Raw genomic sequence first — 20954 nt, forward strand, 5'->3', positions numbered from 1 at the left:
GAAACCCTCGCATTCCACAGGGAGGATGTACAGAGACTCCTTACAAAGGACATCAGGATTGAACTCTAAACTCCAGAACGCCCTCAGCTGTAATAGCATCGCACTGCTATGCGGCATGGCATCCATTTAAATGGCATCACTATATAAAATTTACCAATCATGTCCTCCTGAGATCTCCCAAATTGAATGTTATTTTTCCATAATCAATTAATTGATGATGCATCCATGTAATATCAAAGTCAGGACACAAAATTGTAAGCATACTCATGGAATTTTGGTGGTTATTCTCTGTCCCATATCCAGGGCAGTCATGTCCTTCCCAAGTCTTGGAGGCTTCACAGGTTGTGGGTGTCACAGATCTGTGCCATTTCATTGGACTCCCACAAATTGCAATTTACTGCCAATTAAAAACATCAGCTCTCTTGAACTTAACCTTGACTGCTGCTGACTAGAACAGAAAGATAAAGATAAAATTTCCTGTCTAGCACCTGATATGAATTTTATTTAATTGCTTGAACTGCAGAACATTGCTAAAGGGAGTTATTTATTTTGTGTTAGCTTGGCAAATTTCCTCAAATTAAATTAAGGCATTAAACAACTAGATGCTTAAAATACAGAAGTGACAATTTATTCCCTGCTAATGGACGCACCCTACTACCCAACTCAATGTGCAAAATCTGAAATAAAATAGATTATTTCATTAAATCCGTGTAGTCCACTATGAAAACCACCTTTGAAAGTGTAAACTATTCTCAGTATTAAGCAATTAGTTGAAAGTTTTGAGTGAAAATGCCATGTAAACAATGTTAAGCTAACAATGAAGCAAAAAACACTCATCACTGCAATTAATAAATCTTCAATACTGTGCTTACAAGAGTATCTGAAACCGTTAACTTGCTATGTAATAAAAACATGGCTTATCAAGAATTATCTATATTACAAGAATTAAAGTTGCCAATGATTTGCATTCTATTAAATCAATTTGAGATGTAATGATGTCCTGGATGTCCAATATTAAAATCATGCACGAGATAGGAAAAAAAAACAGGTTTTTCAGTCTTGTACAGAAACATAGAAAACCCACAGCACAGTACAGGCCCTTCGGCCCACAAAGTTGCGCCCAACATGTCCCTACCTTAGAAATTACTAGGGTTACCCATAGCCCTCTATTTTTCTAAGCTCCATGTAACTATCCAAAAGTCTCTTAAAAGACCCTATCGTATCCACCTCTACCAACGTTGCTGGCAGCCCATTCCACACACTCACCACTCTCTGAGTAAAAAACTTACCTCGACATCACCTCTGTACCTATTCCCCAGCATCATAATCTTGTGTCCTTTTGTGGCAACCATTTCAGCCCTGGGAAAAAGCCTCTGACTATCCACACAATCAATGCCTCTCATCATCTTATACACCTCTATCAGGTCACCTCTGATCCTCTGTCGCTCCAAGGAGAAAAGGCCGAGTTCACTCAACCTATTCTCATAAGGCATGTTCCTCAATCCAGGCAACATCCTTGTAAATCTCCTCTGCACCCTTTCCATGGCTTCTACATCCTTCCTGTAGTGCGGTGACCAGAATTGAGCACAGTACTCCAAGTGGGGGTCTGACCAGGGTCCTATATAGCTGCAACGTTACCTCTCGGCTCCTAAATTCAATTCCACGACTGATGAAGGCCAATACACCGTATGGCCTCTTAACCACAGAGTCAACCTGTGCAGCTACTTTAAGCGTCCTATGGACTCAGACCCCAAGATCCCTCTGATCCTCCACACTGCCAAGAGTCTTACCATTAATACTATATTCTGCTATCGTATTTGACTACCAAAATGAACCACCTCACGATTATCTGAGTTGAGCTCCACCTGCCACTTCTCAGCCCAGTTTTGCATCCTATCAATGACCCACTGTAACCTCTGATAGCCCTCCACACTGTCCACAACACCTCCAACCTTTGTCATTAGCAAACTTACTAACCCATCCCTCCACTTCCTCATCCAGGTCATTTATAAAAATCACGAAGAGTAAGGGTCCCAGAACAGATCCCTGAGGCACGCCACTGGCCACCAACCTCCATGCAGAATATGACCCATCTACAACCACCCTTTGCCTTCTGTGAAATTCAAATCTCCCATCACGACAATTCTGTTATTATTACACCTTTCCGGGATCTGTTTCCTTATCTGCTCCTCAATATCCCTGTTACTATTGGGCGGCCTATAAAAAACACCCAGTAAAGCTATTGATCCTTTCCTGTTCCTAACCTCCACCCACAGAAACTCTGTAGACAATCCCTCCATGGCGTCCACCTTTTCTGCAGCCGTGACACTATCTCTGATCAACAGTGCCACGCCCCTTCCTCTTTTGCCTCCCTCCCTGTCCTTTCTGAAACATCTGAAACCGGGCACTTGAAGCAACCATTCCTGTCCCTGAGCCATCCAAGTCTCTGTAATGGCCACCACATTATATCTCCAAGTACTAATCCACACTCTAAGCTCATCCGCTTTGTTCACAATACTCCTTGCATTAAAATAGACACATCTCAAACCTTCAGTCTGAGCACATCCCTTCTCTATCACCTGCCTACCCTCTCTGTCGCACTGTCTACAAGCTTTCTCTATTTGTGAGCCAACCTCCTCTTCCCCAGTCTCTTCAGTTCGGTTCCCACCCCCCAACAATTCTAGTTTAAACTCTCCCCAGTAGCCTGAGCAAATCTCTCCGCCGGTATATTGGTCCCCCTGGGATTCAAGAGCAACCCATCCTTTTTACAATGTATGTAAAGCATTGTTTCCAAGTACTTGTTTCTGGTCCATTTAAACTCATTGAACATGAGAAATTCTGCAGATGCTGGAAATCGAAAGCAACACACACAAAATTTTGGAGGAACTCAGGAGGTCAGGCAGCATGTCTGGAAATGAAACAGTTGACATTTCGGGCCAAGATCCATTTCCAGGACTGAAAAGGAAGGGGGAAGACGCCAGAATAAAAGGGTTGAGGGAGGGGAAGAAGAACTAGCTGGAAGGTGCGCCAGTCTGAGCGAGCATCTGCAGACTTTCTCGTGTTATTATTTGCTGCTCTACTAAGTCTCTTTGAATGATGGCTACCCTGAAAAAGCTTACATCTTCTCTTCGATGGGAGTTCAGTGAAACACTGTCTGACTACTCCCCCCGTGATCTCTACTGCCCTCCAACTCTTCAACCATGTACTCACCCAGACTTGCTCACATTCTAGCTAGCCTCTTTCCCCTCCCCTCACCTTTTTATGCTGACATCTTCATTTTTTCTGTTCAGTCCCGAAGAAGGGTCTCGGCCTGAAACGTCGACTGTTTATACATTTTTTTTAAGATGCTGCCTGATCTGCTGAGTTCCTCCAGCCTTTTGTGCTTCCTCATGGAATACGTGAATGGCCTGACCTAGCATGCACCATTCTGCTTCCACAATTGTTGGTCCCAGATGCAACTGATAGTCTCAAGTTTATGAAATGCTTTATTGCATATTTTAAGCCAAAATGAGAAGACATTTGAATGATGAATCCTCATTGAGGGGTCAGTAGTGGAAAGAGTGAGCAGCTTCAAGTTCCTAGGTGTCAACATCTCAGAAGATCTATCCTAGGCTCAACACATTGATGCATTTGTGAATAAGGCACATCAGTGACTCGATTTCATTATGAGTTTCAGGAGATGTGGTATGTCACCAAAGACTCTAGCAAATTTCTACAGTTGTAAGGTAGAGGGCATTCTGACTGCCTAGTAAGAGAACTCCAATGCACAGGATTGAAAAAGGCTGCAGAGGTTTGCAGATTCAGTCACCTCCATCACAGGTATAACCTTCCCCACCACTGAGGACAAAAGGTGATGCTTCAAGAAGGCAGCAACCATCATTAAGAATCCTCACCTCTTCTCATCACCATCACTAGGGAGGAGGTACAGGAACTTGAAAATCCACCCTCAATATCTTAGGAACAGCTTTTTCTCCTCTGCAGTCAATTTCTGAACAGTCCACGAAGCCTACTTTGTTATTCGTCTTTTGTACTATTTATTTCAAAGTTCAAAGTACAAAGTAAATTTTAATATCAAAGTACATATATGTCAACATATGCAACCCTGAGATTAATTTTACTGTGGCCATACTGAAGCCCATTTATTTATTTATAAATTATGACTGATTGTAGATTTTTATGTCTTGCACTATAAAGCTGCTTCAAAACAATAAATTTCACAACACATCAGCGATAATAAACCCGAGTCTGAATTTCTTCAGCTACAGGGCAGTGAAACTGTGGAACGCACACAAAGTGCTGGAGAAATTCAGCAGGCTAGGCAGCATCTATAGAAAAGAATACAGTTGATGCCTTGGCCCGAAACATCAACTATAAGTCCCAATGAAGGGTCCCGGCACAAAACATTGACTGTAGCATCCTGATGAAGGGTCTTGGCCTGGAGTGTTGACTGTACTCTTTTCCATAGAGGCTGCCTGGCCTCTGCATCGTGTGTGTGTCGCTTGGATTTCCAGCATCTGCAGGTTTTCCCTTGTTAGCGAAGCTGTGGAATTCGCTGCTACAGCGAGCTATGGAGTCCGTTTAAGGCAGAGATTGATAAGGGTTATGGGTTAAGGGGGAGAAGGCAGCAGTATGGAAATGAAAAAAATATCCATGATTGAACACACTCGATAGGCCGAATGTCCTAATTCTGCACCTATATCTTATGGACTCTGAGCTGCTTAGAAGAGCTCATAGAATGTTTTCACTTATTTAAGGATATTAATGTTTCTTAGTTCAAAGAATGAACTTTCTCAGTTCAGACAATGTTTATGAGACTAACACCTGGAATGGCTAGGTTGCCTTGTCAGGTAAGATTGGACAGGCGAGGCTTTTATCTGGAACTTAGAGGGAAAACAACAGTGACTCGATTGAAACATAAAAGATCTTGTGGAGTACTAAGAGTATGGGCATTGAGAGAAGATTCCCTCTTGTGAAAGATTCTAAAGGTCACTATTTAATTGGGGCCATCCAATTAAGATTCATAAGTTAATTTTTTTTCTGGGGATTCAGAGACTTTGGCACCATCTTCCTCGAGGAGCAATGAACATAGAGTCTTTGAATAGTTTTAAGGCAAAGACAGACTCCTGATAAACAGGTGAAAAGTTACAATGGATAAACTGCTAACGTGAAGCTGAATTTATAAGCAGGTTAACCATGAACTTATAAAGGAGCAGGCTTGAAATACCATGTAGCCTACTCACACTCTTAATCTGCGTGTCTGAAAGGCCATTTGGCCCATTATGCCTGTGCCAGTTTCTTTTGAAAGAGTTTTTGAATTCCTACCTTTCCTTAAAACATTTCCCATTCACAATTTTAATCCAATTACCTTTAGAAAATTACTGCTATATCTGTTGAGAATTCCAGATGACAATGAACTATCTGATCACCTCTGCAAATTTTGCCAATCATCTTAAATTAATGTCCTATGGCTTTCCCACAAGGGGACACATTATATACAATAATGCTTTCATTTTGCTAAGTATTATTCTACAGTCAATCACCCCATTGTCATCTTAAATCATACAAATCCCCTTTTGGAGACATCATTGACATGTTTTAACAAACATGAAGAACTGCACTTTAACCTTCCACACCAAATGTTATAAACCAGATCAGCCAAGTTGAAAATTTTGCAGTCTTAAGCTTCTACGGAACAAGTTATCACATCTCCTCAATAACTTGCCATATTCTAGAGGTTAAGTAGATGCAGTACCCACAGATAGTGCTGTTTTATTTGAAATTGTTGGAGTTGATTTTAATGAAGAACTAGATGCAGGCCCAATGATGGTCACAGCAGCTGAGTGCACAGGAAAGATTTATGAAGACCATAAAACATTATACAACTTTAGGATGACACCAGGTCACCTGTCCTTGCTCCTGGTCAGGTATAATGCCACACAATTCCCAGAGCTCCATAGGATAACAATGAATCAGTCTGCTTCCTTCTTCACCTCAGGTTTAACAAACAATTACAAAACATTTCCAGGCAAGTAACTGAAGATGAAGTGAATGAGTTGAAAAGAAAACAAACATTGAAATAGCAACCTTACGCTACAAAACGCTGCAATTTGTTAATGCTTTAGCTGTCTGTAAAGAAGCCTACCATATCTAGCAATAGCCTATAAATTGTCTGGGAAGGAAAATTAATACCCAGGATACTCACTTTCATTTGTTACTCTTGATGTATGAGAAGTCTGCCCAGCTCATCTTCCAATTCAAATTACACAGGTTTGACCCAGAACAGCATAAATCCTAGTTTCTGGTCTAAGAGTAATGAGCTTGCACCTGTTCAGTCTCAATGACCATGAGGTCCAAGCATTTTCTTTTTTACATGGGTGGCTTTGAGTGTTTTCATTTTGAATTCCAGAAAAGAAAAAGTTGCAAATAGATTATGTGACCTAAAAGTGGATTTCCAAAAGCTCTACAATGCTAACTTTCCTTCAAGTTACTTATACCTTTTCTATTCTTCAAAACAAGTGGAACAATAATTACATTAACCAAGATAAATGTGTACTTTAGTAAAGAGAGCAATAATTAGGATATACAATACAGAAGTAAGCCATTCTCAGTCTCCTTCATATAACTCCATCAGCCATCACAGATCTGCCCAAAACTTCAATAATTTACTCTACTAACCCATAAATGTGAATTTGTTACTGTGCCACAATTACTTATTGAGAAAGAGAAGGTCAAGCAGAAGGGAGTGGGGCGAATAAGGGGACACCCAAAACAACCAAAAAAAAAGGAAATTCAAGCTGGAGTCAAAATTAAAAAGAAGACATTTTTCCCTCAAATTGAACATCATCAGCAAGTCTCAACATGAAATTCTTAATGGGTCTTTTCCTAAGAAATTAGCTGTCCTATGTATAACCCTATGCACCTTGTAGACTTCACCATAATCCAACTTTTAAAACTTTCAAAATGTCCAAATTTCACTTAATATTTGATAGCAATTGAATAAGTGTTGTGGGCAAGAAGATGAATACACAAGATGATCACACTGTGGCAATATTAAATGCTATCATGCAGTCTGAAGAGGAGGATTCCACTATTTAATATTTCACTCTTCATGTAGAAGCCCAGCAGCACTGGACCAGAGTTCTTTCCAGAACATCATTTCAGACAGGAAAAAAATGACAATTTAGAAGATTTCTACTGTATATCTACTAATTACTCAGATGCAGTAGAAAATAATCTAGAACCCAGCTTGTCTATTGACTTGTAGGATCTTGTCTATTGTCTGTCATTTGATAACAACATTGGAGGCAAAGTGATGTCTCACTGAAGCCACAGAAAATTATTTCAAAACTTACAACAAAATGCCTGCCAGAGCACTTTGGCAGGCATGAATAACAAGGCAGAAAAAGAAAAAAAAATACCAGAAATCGTGTTGAATTGATAAACTGTTTCTGCTTAAGTATTTAAAAGTTTCATTATCAGTAAAGTAACTTAGAATGTTGACTGAAATAATATGGATGTGGACACAAGGAACTCACACTCAGTTATATCATCTAGTGTAAAACGTATATCAAACACCTTTGATCACTATAGAACATTTTTGTGTAGAGAAGTCTACATTGGTTGAACATTTACAAGTATTAGGCAAGACTTGTCTATTTTAACAATCTATTAAAAGATTAAAGAGACAAACTTCAGAATGAATAACACTCTATATTATAATTAATGGACTATAATCATCGCCAGCAATAAAGATAAAATAATGTTTACATGAGAAATGGTGAGTTTTTAAGTCACATTATTAAATATTAATAGTGCTTAAACAAATAGCTTTCGCATTGTTTTGCCAACATTAACTAGCATGTTCCAATCATGAATAAATGTCATATAGAATTCGCAACTTGTTGCAGTTGAGACAAAGAAAAACAGTTCACTTAGGTTAGTTATTAATATTGTTTTGAAAACATATGTACATTGCATATACGATGAGTAGGGCTTGCATTTATTTGATTTTTTATTTTGACGCAGTTTGGCTGTGTCTCTATTTATTTAGCGAGTTATAGCGTGGAATAGGCCCTTCAAGCCACGCTGCCCAGCAACAACCTAATCACAAGACAATTTACAATGACCTATTAACCTACCAACTGGTACATCTTTAGACTTCTTCTTCTTCGCGTGCCTTGTGCTTTCCATGCTTGGGCAATCATGGCTTTCCACATCGAACGATCCCACGCAGCGTCAAAGATACCTCGCACACTTAGATCTGTTAGTTCTTTCACAGTGTCCATAGATTTTCTTCTTTGCCTTCCTCTTCTGCGTTTCCCAGGCATATGGCCTTGTAATGTAAGGCATTCTATTTCTCCCTTTCTGATGACATGGCCCAGGAATTTAAATTTCCTCTTATTAAAGATCTTTTTGTATGGGCACGTTGGAGTACTGTCTCATTAGTTACCCTATCTCTATATGATATTTTCAACATTCTTCTAGGAAACCACACTCCTGTTGCTTCTAAGTTTCTTTGGAGTTCTGGTGTTATAGTCCCTGTTTCGGAAGCATACAGCAAGATTGACCAGATGTAACATTTTAGTAGCCTAAGCCTTGTTGTCATAGAAATGTGTCTGTTGGTAAAAATGGGTTTCATTTTTCGGAAGTTGGTTTTAGCAATGGCAACTCTTCTTTATATTCCTTCTTTAATTTTAGCATCTTGTGATATAAAGCTACCAAGGTAATTAAAGCTGGTCTTTTGTTCAATCTCTTGGCTACTGATGTACAACTGGCAGTTGGGAGTATCCTGTTGTTTTGATATTACCATATATTTGGGTTTTTTTTTAACAGTTGATGATTAGACCAAAATCTGCACTTGTTTGTACTACTTTGTCTAGGAGGATTTGTAGGTCTTCTGGAGCACTTGCTACCAGGGTGGTATCATCTGCATATCTTATATTGTTGATGTTAATACCTCCAATTTTTATTCTATCTAGGTCTTCTATTTCTCTAAACTATGGAAGTAAATTAGAGCACCCAAAGGAAACCCATGCAATCACGAGAACATACAAACCCCTTACAGACAGCAGCAAGGATTGAACTCCAGTCGCTGGTACTGTAAAGCATTGTGTTAACCACTATACTACCACTTTTCCCAATTATACACCTTTATTTGTTTTTTTTTGTGTGGCAGGAGGGATTGGGGGGGTACGTGCTTGTTCCGTTTTGTTCATTTTTATGTGCGGGAAGGAGGAATTTGGGGGTTGATAATCATGCTGCCTTTCTTTTCTTTCTTGGTTTAATGGCTACCTGGAGAAGAATTTCAAGTTGTATACTTTGATAATAAATTAACCTTTTAACCTTATCCAGCAGCAAAGGGGGCCAACGTTAACTTTAGATAAGGTGGATGGTCAGTCCTTTTTTCAGGGTAGTGGAGTCTAAACTAGAGGACCTGGATTTAAGCTGCGATTGAGAGGGACCTGAGAGGCGAGCTTTTCCACACACAGTGTGGAGGGCTTGTGGAATGAGCTACCGGAGCAGGTGGTACTAGATACAGTAGCAACATCTACATAGAACATAGAATAGTACAGTACAGTACAGGCCCTTCGGCCCACAATGTTGTGCCAACCCTCAAATCCTGCCTCCCATATAAGCCCCACCTTAAATTCCTCCATATACCTGTCTAGTAGTCTCTTAAACTTCACTAGTGTATCTGCCTCCACCACTGACTCAGGCAGTGCATTCCACGCACCAACCACTCTCTGAGTAAAAAACCTTCCTCTAATATCCCCCTTGAACTTCCCACCCCTTACCATGTTCTCTTGTATTGAGCAGTGGTGCCCTGGGGAAGAGGCGTTGGCTATCCACTCTATCTATTCCTCTTATTATCTTGTACACCTCTATCATGACTCCTCTCATCCTCCTTCTCTCCAAAGAGTAAAGCCCTAGCTCCCTTAATCTCTGATCATAATGCATACTTTTTAAACCAGGCAAATTCTGGTAAATCTCCTCTGTACCCTTTCCAATGCTTCCACATCCTTCCTATAGTGAGGTGACCAGAACTGGACACAGTACTCCAAGTGTGGCCTAACCGGAGTTTTATAGAGCTGCATCATTACATCGCGACTCTTAAACTCTATCCCTCGACTTATGAAAGCTAACACCCCATAAGCTTACTTAACTACCCTATCCACCTATGAGGCAACTTTCAGGGATCTGTGGACATGTACCCCCTGATCCCTCTGCTCCTCCACACTACCAAGTATTCTGCCATTTACTTTGTACTCTGCCGTGGAGTTTGTCCTTTGAAAGTGTACCACCTCACACTTCTCCGGGTTGAACTCCATCTGCCACTTCTCAGCCCACTCCTGCATCCTATCAATGTCTCTCTGCAATCTTTGACAATCCTCTACACTATCTACAACACCACCAACCTTTGTGTCGTCTGCAAACTTGCCAACCCACCCTTCTACCCCCACATCCAGGTCGTTAATAAAAATCACGAAAAGTAGAGGTCCCAGAACAGATCCTTGTGGGACACCACTAGTCACAATCCTCCAATCCAAATGTACTCCCTCCACCACCACCCTCTGCCTTCTGCAGGCAAGCCAATTCTGAATCCACCTGGCCAAACTTCCCTGGATCCCATGCCTTCTAACTTTCTGAATAAGCCTAAATGGCATTTGAACAGATACATACTTAGGAAAAGTGTCAAACCCAGGCAAATTGGACTAATTAAGGAAGACACTCTGGTCAGCATGGACGAATTGTTCCATAGGGTCTGTTTCCATGCTGTCATGCTCTGAATCCAGTTGTAGTATTTTTCATTCTCTGACCATTTCAAAGAAGACTGCTTTTCTATTACTTTTGACTAAAAAGAATGACTTCTATTTTTCCCTCCTTATGAGGCCTGTACTGTGCTGGAATGTTCTATAAGCCCCAAATTAAATATTGGGAAAGGGGAATTATTTTATTGAAACCTACAGGATGCCGAAGGCCTGAATAAAATGGACAAAGGGAGAATGTTCCCATCAATAGGAGTGTCCAGGATCCAAAACTACAGCCTCAAAACAAAATGACACCACCTTAAAACAGAGATTAGGAGTAATTTCTTCAGCCAAAAGGTGGTGAATCTGTGGAAAGCATTGCCACAGAGGGCTGTGGAGGCTAAGTATTTAAAGCACAGAATGCTGAGTTCTTGATTGGTATGAGGGAAATGAGCTACAGAAAAAGGTGGGAGAATTGGGTTAAAAAAGCTTATAGTTTATGGCTAATATGAGGGGGCATAATTTTAAGGCAATTGGAGAGGAGTACAAGGGTGCAAAATGAAAAGGTAGTTTTTTTTTAAAATTACAGAGAGTGGTGAGTATGTGGAATGTGCTGCCAAGGGTGGTGACAGAGGCAGATACATTAGGAACATGTAAGAAACTCTCAGATAGGCACGCGGATGAGGGAAAATTGGAGGGCTATGTGGGAGGGAAGGCTTAGATTGTTCTTCAGAGTAAGTTAAAAGATCAGCACAACATTATGGGCAATGCACACAAAATGGTTGGAGGAACTCAGCACGCCAGGCAGCATCTACAGAAAAGAGTACAGTCGACGTTTCGGGCTGAGGCCCTTCATCGGGACTAGAGGGAAAAAAAAAGATGAGTAGTCAGCATCTGCAGATTTTCTCTTGTTTATGATTGTGGGCAATGTTCTATGTTAAGAAATCAGCCACGATTAAATGATGCAGCAGATTCAATGGGAGGAATGGCCTAGTTCTGCTCCTACATCTTATAGTCTTATAAAACTGCTCTGCTTTATTGTATGCCAAATACACAAGACGCTGATCTTTTATAAGCAAGAACTAGTGATTTAAAAACATTACATTATCTGCTTACCGCCAACAGGGTAGTTAACAGAGAGTTCAGCAGACCAGTCAAGCTTGTCCTTAAGGTCCTCCTCATTCTCCTGTTGCCACTGGAGTCCAACTTTCCTCCAGTAATCAGAGGCCAACTCCCTGCATTGCAAACAAAAGAGAGTCAAATAAACTAAGATCAAAAACACAACCATTTTATTTATTAATGTGTTAGTCCCTTTATCTACAATTTTAAGTTTGTTTTCAACAAGGTGGCAGAACATGAAGTACAACTTAACTTTCACAGGTCAACTAGGGTTGAAAATTCCACTCAACCAAGGTCTGGAGACCAGTGTGTCTTGGCTCTAAGCCAATATAAAAACACCAAAATAAAACCTCACTAATGAATGGAAATATTGTGTGATACCTGTACAGTGTATTACTTATTGCCACCACTAGAAGCCGCTAGTGTTCATCTATAATTTTGCTGATTCCTTATTACTTCTTCCCCCCTACCACCCCCACCCCCAACAAGGCTGAATACCTATTTTTAAAAAATCAGTTAATTTGTTTTTCTTCCTTTAGTCATCTCATTCCCTCAGTTCTCAGCTGCTTCAGACACAAGTATTCCACAGAATAGGGTCTAAAATGCCACAGTAGCATGGTGGTCAGCGCAAAGCAATGACAACTCAGAGCGCCGGAGTTCAGAGTTCAGTTATGGCATCCTCTGTAAGAAAGTTTGTGCGTTCTTCCCGTCTGCACATGGGTTTCTTTCCGTGCTGCAGTTTCCTCCTTCAGTCGAAAGACATACTGGTTAGTAGGTAAATTGGTCATTATAAATTGCCCTGGAATTAGGTTAGGGTTAATGAGGTGGGTTGCTGGGCAGTGTCGCTCATCAGGCTGGAAGGGCCTGTTCCGCACTGTGTCTCTAAATAAAACTATTAAGCAAGACTTGAACAAGACGGACGATTTTTGCATGCATGATTTTTCCTCATCATCTTTTCCTTCCCAGACTTTTGAGAAAATATCCTTCTTTTGAGTGCAGTTGTTCCCCAGAGAGCCGAACTGAATGCAATGAATCGAAACAGAAAATTTCTGAAATCCTCAGCAGGTCAGATACATCTGCAGTTTTTTGATTTGTGATTAAAATAAAAAATCAATAAACAGCGGAATCACTGACACAAGAAAACCTGCAAATGCTGGAAATCCAAAGCAACACACACAAAATGCTGGAGGAACTCAGCAGGTCAGACAGCATCTATGGAAAAGAGTAAACAGTCGACGTTTCGAGCTGAGACCCTTCTTCAGGACTGGAAAGAAAGATGAGAAGTCAGGATACGAAAATTGGGGGGGAAGGGAGGAAGAAGTACAAGGTGATAGGTTATACGTGTACTTCTTACTCCCCTCCCCCCACTTTCTCATTGATTTCTCATCTTTCTTTCCAGTCCTGATGAAGGGTCTCAGCCTGAAATGCTGACTGTTTACTCTTTTCCATAGATGCTGCCTGGCCTGATGAGTTCCTCCAGCAATTTGTGAGTGTTGCTCTGCAATAAGCAGTGGATGTAATTTCTTCAGTGGGTCATAGCACAAAATGCTAACTATCAGCCACTTCATAGAACATTGAACTTTACAGTGCAGGAACAGACTCTTCAGCCCACAATGCCACGACAAACTCACTAAATTAGTAATCATATGGCAAACTAATCTCTTCTCCCTACACTACCCTATCTTTCCATTTTCCTGACATTCATCTGCCTAAATGTCTCTTAAAAGTCCCTTATATATCTGCCACTCATACCACCTCAGGCAGCACATTCCAGGCACCCACCATTCTCTGTGTAAAAAAAAATTGTCCTTACATTTCCTTTGAAATTACCCCCTCTCACCTTAAATATATGCCCTCTAGTATTAGACATTTTAACCTTGGGGGAAAAAATGTTGCTACTCTATCAGATCTCTCTTCAGGCTCTTTCGCTCCAGAGAAAACAACCCATATTTATCCAAACTCTCATTATAGCATATGCCCTCTAATCCAGGCAGCATTCTGTAAACTTCTCTGCACCATCTCCAAACCCCCCCTTCCTGTAATGGGGCGACGAGTACTGTATGCAATGCTCAAAGTAAATTTATTATCAAAGTACATTGATCAGAGGCTTTTTCCCCAGGGCTAAAATGGCTAGCACGAGAGGGCACAGTTTTAAGGTGCTTGGAAGTAGGTACAGAGGAGATGTCAGGGGTAAGTTTTTTTTAAAAAACGCAGAGAGTGGCAAGTGTGTGGAATGGGCTGCCAGCAACGGTGGTGGAGGCAGATACGATAGGGTCTCTTAAGAGACTCATGGATAGGTATACGGAGCTTAGAAAAATACAGGGCTACGGGTAACCCTAGGTAATTTCTAAGGTAAGGACATGTTCGGCACGGCTTTGTGGGCTGAAGGGCCTGTATTGTGCTGTAGGTTTTCTATGTTTCTACGTTTTTACATATATGTCACCATATACAATCCTCAGACTCATTTTCTTGTGGGCATACTCAATAAACCTATAGAATAATAACCATAATAGAATTAACGAAAGACTGCCCAACTTGGACGTTCAACCAGTGTGCAAAAGACAACAAACTGCAAATACAAAAAGAAAGAAATAATAAATAAATAAATAAGCAATAAATATGGAGAACATGAGAAAAAGAGACCTTGAAAGTGAGGTTCAGTGGTGTTCAGAAAATCCTCTCTGAATGCACAACATGTTGAACTTCAATGTGGATGGGCTACAGCAGCAGAAGATTAGATCCACACCAGGTTCCACTCCTGTACCTAACAAAGTGGCCACTGAGTGTACTTCCCCATATCAGTGGGTCTCGGTGCCCCAAGGCCAAGGACCATAAGTCCAGAGATGTCCCGTCCTGGAATTGAAGGCTTGTCTGTGTGTGAATGAGTGAGTGGGTCAGATGGTGGGAAAGAGGTCTGTTATGCTGTTGTTGTCTTATTTTGTATTGTCTGGTTGTTGTTGCTGTTGCTGGTGTTGTTCTATTGAACAACGTGAGCACGCATGCTGGAATTTGTGGTCCCCAGCACACCCTCATGTTGTGTTGGCTGTTAACACAAATGATGCATTTCACATATGTTTCGATGCACACGTGATAAATAAATGAATCCAGATCTGAAGTCAGGATTGTGTGGTGCTTGGTGGCGGTATTCCCTTGCTTTTGCAGCCCTTGTAGCTGATGAAAGTCATGACTTTGAAAAGTGCTCTCTAAGGTGGCTTGCTGAATTATTAGATTACTTCCTGTAAATGGTATAAATTACTACTACTGTGCATGGGTGGTAGAGTGAGATGGCTGTGGATGCGGTGCCTTTCTGATGAGCTGCTATGTCCTAGATGTTCATGAAGTTGCACAAATCCAAGCAAATGGAGAGTATTCCATCATACACCTGAAGAGCTCTGTAAATGGCAGACAGGTTTTGGGGAGTTGGGGGGCAAGTTAGTCACCATAATATTCATGGACTCTGACCTGCTGTTGTAGCACTCCATTTCTTATTTTTTTGTCAGTGGTGACTGACAGGATATTGCCATGGGGAATATTTGGTGACTGAATGTCAGAGGACTATTTTGGATATCTTCTTGGATATCGTCATTGCCTGGTATTTATGTGGTTCAAATGTTACCAGCACTCATTCACTTTTCCTTCAACTGTTTTGCAAAATAACATTATAGCACATTTTGGAACACAAAAATTAAAAGCTTAAGTCAACATTTTCATTTCTTAATCAGCTTAAGGTCTGACTTGTCATAAGAGGACTGGTATGCATTCTCCCGACTTCTCCTTCCTGAAGTCCACAATCAGTTCCTTGGTCTGACTGGCTTTGACTGCAAAGATGTTGTTGTGACAGTACCCAACCAGCTGATCTATCTCACTCCTGTAGGCCTCCTCATCACCATCTGCAATTCTGCCAACAACAGCTGTATCCATGGCAAACATAGCATACCAAATCAGAATTTGGTCTAATATCACTGGCATACGTCATGAAATCTGTTTTGTGGCAGCAGTACAATGCAATACAATAATAAATAATACATAATTTATATAAATATTTCTTACTTTAATTTAAGTAAGTAATGTAAAGAGAGACCAAAAAAAATGAGGTAGTTTATATGGATTCATTGTCTGTTCGGAAATCTGTTGGTGGAGGGTAAGAAGCTGTTCCTGACAAATTGAGTGGGTATCTTCAGACTCCTGTTCCTCCTCTTTGATGGTAGCAATGAGAAGAGGGCATGTCCTGGGTGATGGGGGATAATAAATGCCTACTTTTCTTAGGCATTGCCTTTTGAAGATGTCATTGATGCTGGGGAGGCTAGTGCCCAGGATGGAGCTGGCTGGAGTTTACAACTTTTTGCAGTTTTTTCCGACCCCCTCCATACCAGATGGTGATGCAATCAGCTACAACGCTCTGCACGGAACATCTGAAGAAATTTGCAAGTGTCTTTGGTGACATACCAAATCTCCCCAAACTCCCCTGTTGTGTCTTTATTGTAACTGCATCAATACATTGGGCCCAGGATTGATTGTCAGAGATGTTGACACCCAGGAACTTGAAACTGCTCACCCTTTCCACTTCTGATCCCTCGATGAGAACTGGTCTGTGTTCCCTTGACTTTGCTGTGAAGTCCACAATCAACTCCTTGGTCTTACTGCTGTTGAGTGCAAGGTTGTTTGAAGCACCACTCAACCAGCTGATCTATCTCACTGTTATACGGCGCTTCATCACCATCTGCCAATAGAAGTTGTCATTGGCAAACTGATAGATGGCATTTGAGCTGTGCCCAGCCACACAGTCATGGGTGTAGAGAGAGGAGAGCAGCGGGCTAAGCATGCATCCTTGAGGTGCGCCAGCAGTGACTGACAACAAAGGGGATGTTATTTCCAATCCGCACTGACTGTGGTCCCTGGATGAGGAAGTCAAGGATTCAGTTGCAGAGGGAAGTGCAGAAGCCCAGGTTTTGAAGCTTGGTGATTACTACTGAGGGTATGATTATGTTGAACACTGAGCTATAATCAGTAAACAGCAGCCCGACATACAGTAGCTATTGTTGATATCCAGCTGCTCCAAGGCTGAGTGAAGAGCCAGTGAGATTGTATCTGCTGTAGACCTATTGTGGTGATAGGCAAATTGCAGGTCCAGGTTCTTGCTTAGGCAGGAGTTGATTCTTCTCAAGACCAACCTCTCGAAGGACTTCATTACAGTAGATGTGTCACTTTGAGGTAGCTCACCCTGCTCTTCAAGGGCACTGGTATGATTGTCGCCTTTTTGAATCAGATGAGAACCACCGACTACAGCTGTGAGAGATTGAAGACGTCCTTCAAGACTCTCGCCAGTTGATTGGCACAGGTTTTCAGTTCCCGATCAGGTACACCATCAGGGTCTCACACCTCGTGAGGATTCACCCTCTTGAAAGATGCTTTGACATCAGCCTCCGAGACAGAGATCAAAGGGTCACCAGATGCAGCACGGATTCGCACAGGGGTAAAATTTTTCTCCCCCCTCAAAATGTGCATAAAAGATGTTGAGCTCATTTGGGAGTGAAGCACCACAACCAGTCATGATGTTAAGCTTTGCTTTGTAAGCAGTAATAGCCTGCAAACTCTGCCAGAGCTGACGTGCACCCAATTCTGCCTCTAACTTCATTCGGAATTGTTTCACTGTGCCTGGCCACAGAGTGAGTCAAGGAGCAGCGCAGTGGGCTAAGTACACATTCTTGAGGTGCACCAGTGTTGATTGTCAGGAAGAGGGTGATGTTATTTCTGATCCATACTGACTGTGGTATCCAGATGAGAAAGTCAAGGATCCAGTTGCAAAGGGAGATTTAGAGGACAGGGTTTTGAAGTTTATTGAACAGTATTGAAACGACAATGGTGTTGAATGCTAAGCCTTAATCAATGAACAGCAACTGACGTGGGTCAACCATTTTAATTCTAATTCCCATTCCGACCTGTCGGTCCATGGCCTCCTTCACTGCAACAATGAGCCCAGTCTCAGGCTGGACGAGCAACACCTCATAATCCATCTGGGTAGCCTCCAACCCGGTAGCATAATCATTGATTTCTCTAAAGCGGTAATTTTCTCCCCTTCCATTCTCCACTTTGGCTCCCCTCTCACTTCTTCTCTTCTCTTCACCTGCTTATCTTCGCCAAGTGTCCCTCTTCCTTCCCTTTCTCTCATGGTCCACCCTCCTCTCCTATCAGATCGTTTCTTTTACTTTTCCACCTCACAGCTTTTCACTTCAACCCTTCCCTCCCCCACTCACCTGGCGTCATGTATCACTTCCAGCTTGTACTCCTCCTCCTACTGCCCACCCCCACTTCTTATTCTGGCTTCTTTCCCCATCCTTTCCAGTACTGATGAAGGGTCTCGGCCCAAAATGTCAACTGTTTATTCACTTCTGTAGATGCTGACTGACCTGTTGAGTTCCTCCAGCATATTGCGTGTGTTGCTGTTGACCTGCTGAGAACTTCCATATTTCCGCAGGAGCAACTTCTCCCAGAATTTTTATGTAGGGTAGTAATCATGTACAATGTAATGTAACAATTATTCTAATTAAAACAAGATGCACACAAAATCTCCTCAAGACAAAATTTTGACCACAAATTAAAAACATTGCTTCTTCAATAATGAACTGAAGTTAAACTAAATTGGTACATATAACGCACAACAAAGTGATTATGGCTCGTTTTTAGATTCAGAAGTTGGTTCTCTTAAGCAATATACATATCCTTGGATGAGGTGGAAAAACAATTTTCCATAAAGGTCAAACTACACATCCAAACTTCTTTGAAAGCTTACACATAAAAATATCGGAAATATTTTATAAATATCATTGGATTGCAATTATCCCCCAATATCTTGAAATATTTTTTAATACTCCCACAGAACACATTAGTGTTATGTGCAGTGAACTGGAGATGCAAATGCTGGGGAGGGAGGAGGGGAGGAATGAGACTGTCAGTCACAGGTTGCAAAGTAAAAATATAATTAAGTCACCATATTTACTTACAATTTTCTATAAAGTTGGGAAATTACATTCACAGTAAAACCTTACTGTCAACAGGTGCTTATGTCTTCTTCTTCATGTGCCTTGCTCGTCACACGCTTGGGCGATCATGGCTCTCCACATCGAACGATCCCGCGCAGCGTCCATGATATCTCGCATACTTAGATCTGTTAGTTCTTTCACAGTGTCCATATATTTTCTCCTTTGCCTTCCTCTTCCGCGTTTCCCAGGCATACGGCCTTATAATATAAGGCATTCTATTTCTCCCTTTCTGATAACATGGCCCAGGAATTTAAGTTTCCTCTCATTAAAGATCTTTTTGTATGGGCACGTTGGAGTACTGTCTCATTAGTTACCCTATCTCTATATGATATTTTCAACATTCTTCTAGGAAACCACATTTCGGTTGCTTCTAAGTTTCTTTGGAGTTCTGGTGTTATAGTCCATGTTTTGGAAGCATACAGCAAGATTGACCAGATGTAACATTTTAGTAGCCTAAGCCTTGCTGTCATAGAAGTGTGTCTGTTGGTAAAAATGGGTTTCATTTTTTGGAAGTTGGTTTTAGCAATGGCAATTCTTCTTTTTATTTCTACTTTAATTCTAGCATCTTGTGATATAAAGCTACCAAGGTAATTAAAGCTGGTCTTTTGTTCAATCTCTTGGTTACCGATGTATCCTATTGTTTTGATATTACCATACATTTGGTGTTTTTTTTACAGTTGATGGTTAGACCAAAATCTGCACTTGTTTGTACTACTTTGTCTAGGAGGATTTGTAGGTCTTCTGCAGCACTTGCTATTAGGGTGGTATCGTCTACATATCTTATATTGTTGATATTCACACCTCCAATTTTTATCCCATCTAGGTTTTCTATTTTTCTGAGAATAATTTCACTATAGATATTAAACAATTCCGGTGAGGCAACGCATCCTTGTCTAACTCCTCTTTGAATTTTAGTCCAAATGCTTATATTATCATCAATTTTTACCACCGCCATTTGATTCCAATATAAATTTTGAAGCAGTTGGGTCCCTTCCATCAATGTTTAGTTTAGCGAGAATTTGAAATAATTTTTCATGCTGCACTTTGTCAAATACTTTAGTGAAATCAATAAAACATAAAAAGAAATCATTTTGATATTCAATTGCCCTTTCTGAAAGCATTTGTAGTATGAATATTGCATACCTAGTTCCTCTATCCTCAATAAACCCATATTGCAGTTTAGAAGTTTCTGGCCTCAACTTGTTTTTAATTCGACTCAGAACAATTCTCAACAAAATCTTTATTATGTGACTCATAGGACTGATAGTTCTATAATTTTCGCAGTCAATAGTTCCAGGAATCTTTGGCAGAGTTATAAACACTAATTTCAAGAAATCCTCAGGCAATACACCAGACTCATATATGCCATTAAACAGTTCAAAAAGAATATCTATGCCCAGATCTTCTAGGGCTTGTATCATTTCCACTGAAATTTCATCAGGTCCAGTGGCTTTACCATGTTTCATGATTTTTATTGTTTTATTTATTTCTTCCTTGGTAATAGGTGGACCAGAATTAGGGTGTTTAATATCTGGGGGTTCCCCTCTATTATCTTCAAAGGTGCTTACATAATCATATAAAAATGGTGTCTTCTCAGCAACTTACACTCAGTGGCCACTTTATTCAGTACCTCCTGTACATAATAAAGTGTGTGTGCTTGTAGACGACTTCTGCTGCTGCAGCTCATCCACTTCACAGTTTGACATATTGTGCATTCAGAGATGCTCTTCTGCACACTACTGTTGTAACGTGTGGTTATTTGAGTTACTGTCACCTTCCTGTCAGCTTGAACCAGTCTGACCATTCTCCTCTGACCTCCTTCACTAACAAGGCATTTTGCCCACAGAACCACTGCTCACTGGATTTTTTCTTTTGTTTTTCGCACCATTTCTCTGTGAATTCTAGAGACTATTGTGTGTGAAAATCCCATGACATCAGCAATTTCTGAGATACTTAAATCATCCCATCTGACACCAACAATTATTCCACGGTCAAAGTTACTTAGCTCACATTTCTTCCCCATTCTGATGTTCAGTCTGAACAACAA

The 20954-nt window shown here is 40.9% G+C and overlaps 1 protein-coding gene across 1 annotated transcript in view; it reads right to left on the bottom strand.

The window, feature by feature from the left end:
* The window catches only part of LOC140203181 (dynein axonemal assembly factor 5-like), a 188119-nt gene that overhangs the window by 145594 nt on the left and 21571 nt on the right, over window positions 1-20954 (bottom strand). The window contains exon 4 of the mRNA XM_072269098.1: window positions 11865-11983. Coding sequence (XP_072125199.1) covers window positions 11865-11983 — 119 coding nt within the window. The remainder of the gene's footprint in view (window positions 1-11864; window positions 11984-20954) is intronic.

Source organism: Mobula birostris, chromosome 9 (assembly GCF_030028105.1).
Source record: "Mobula birostris isolate sMobBir1 chromosome 9, sMobBir1.hap1, whole genome shotgun sequence".
Classification (NCBI taxonomy): Eukaryota; Metazoa; Chordata; class Chondrichthyes; order Myliobatiformes; family Myliobatidae; genus Mobula; species Mobula birostris.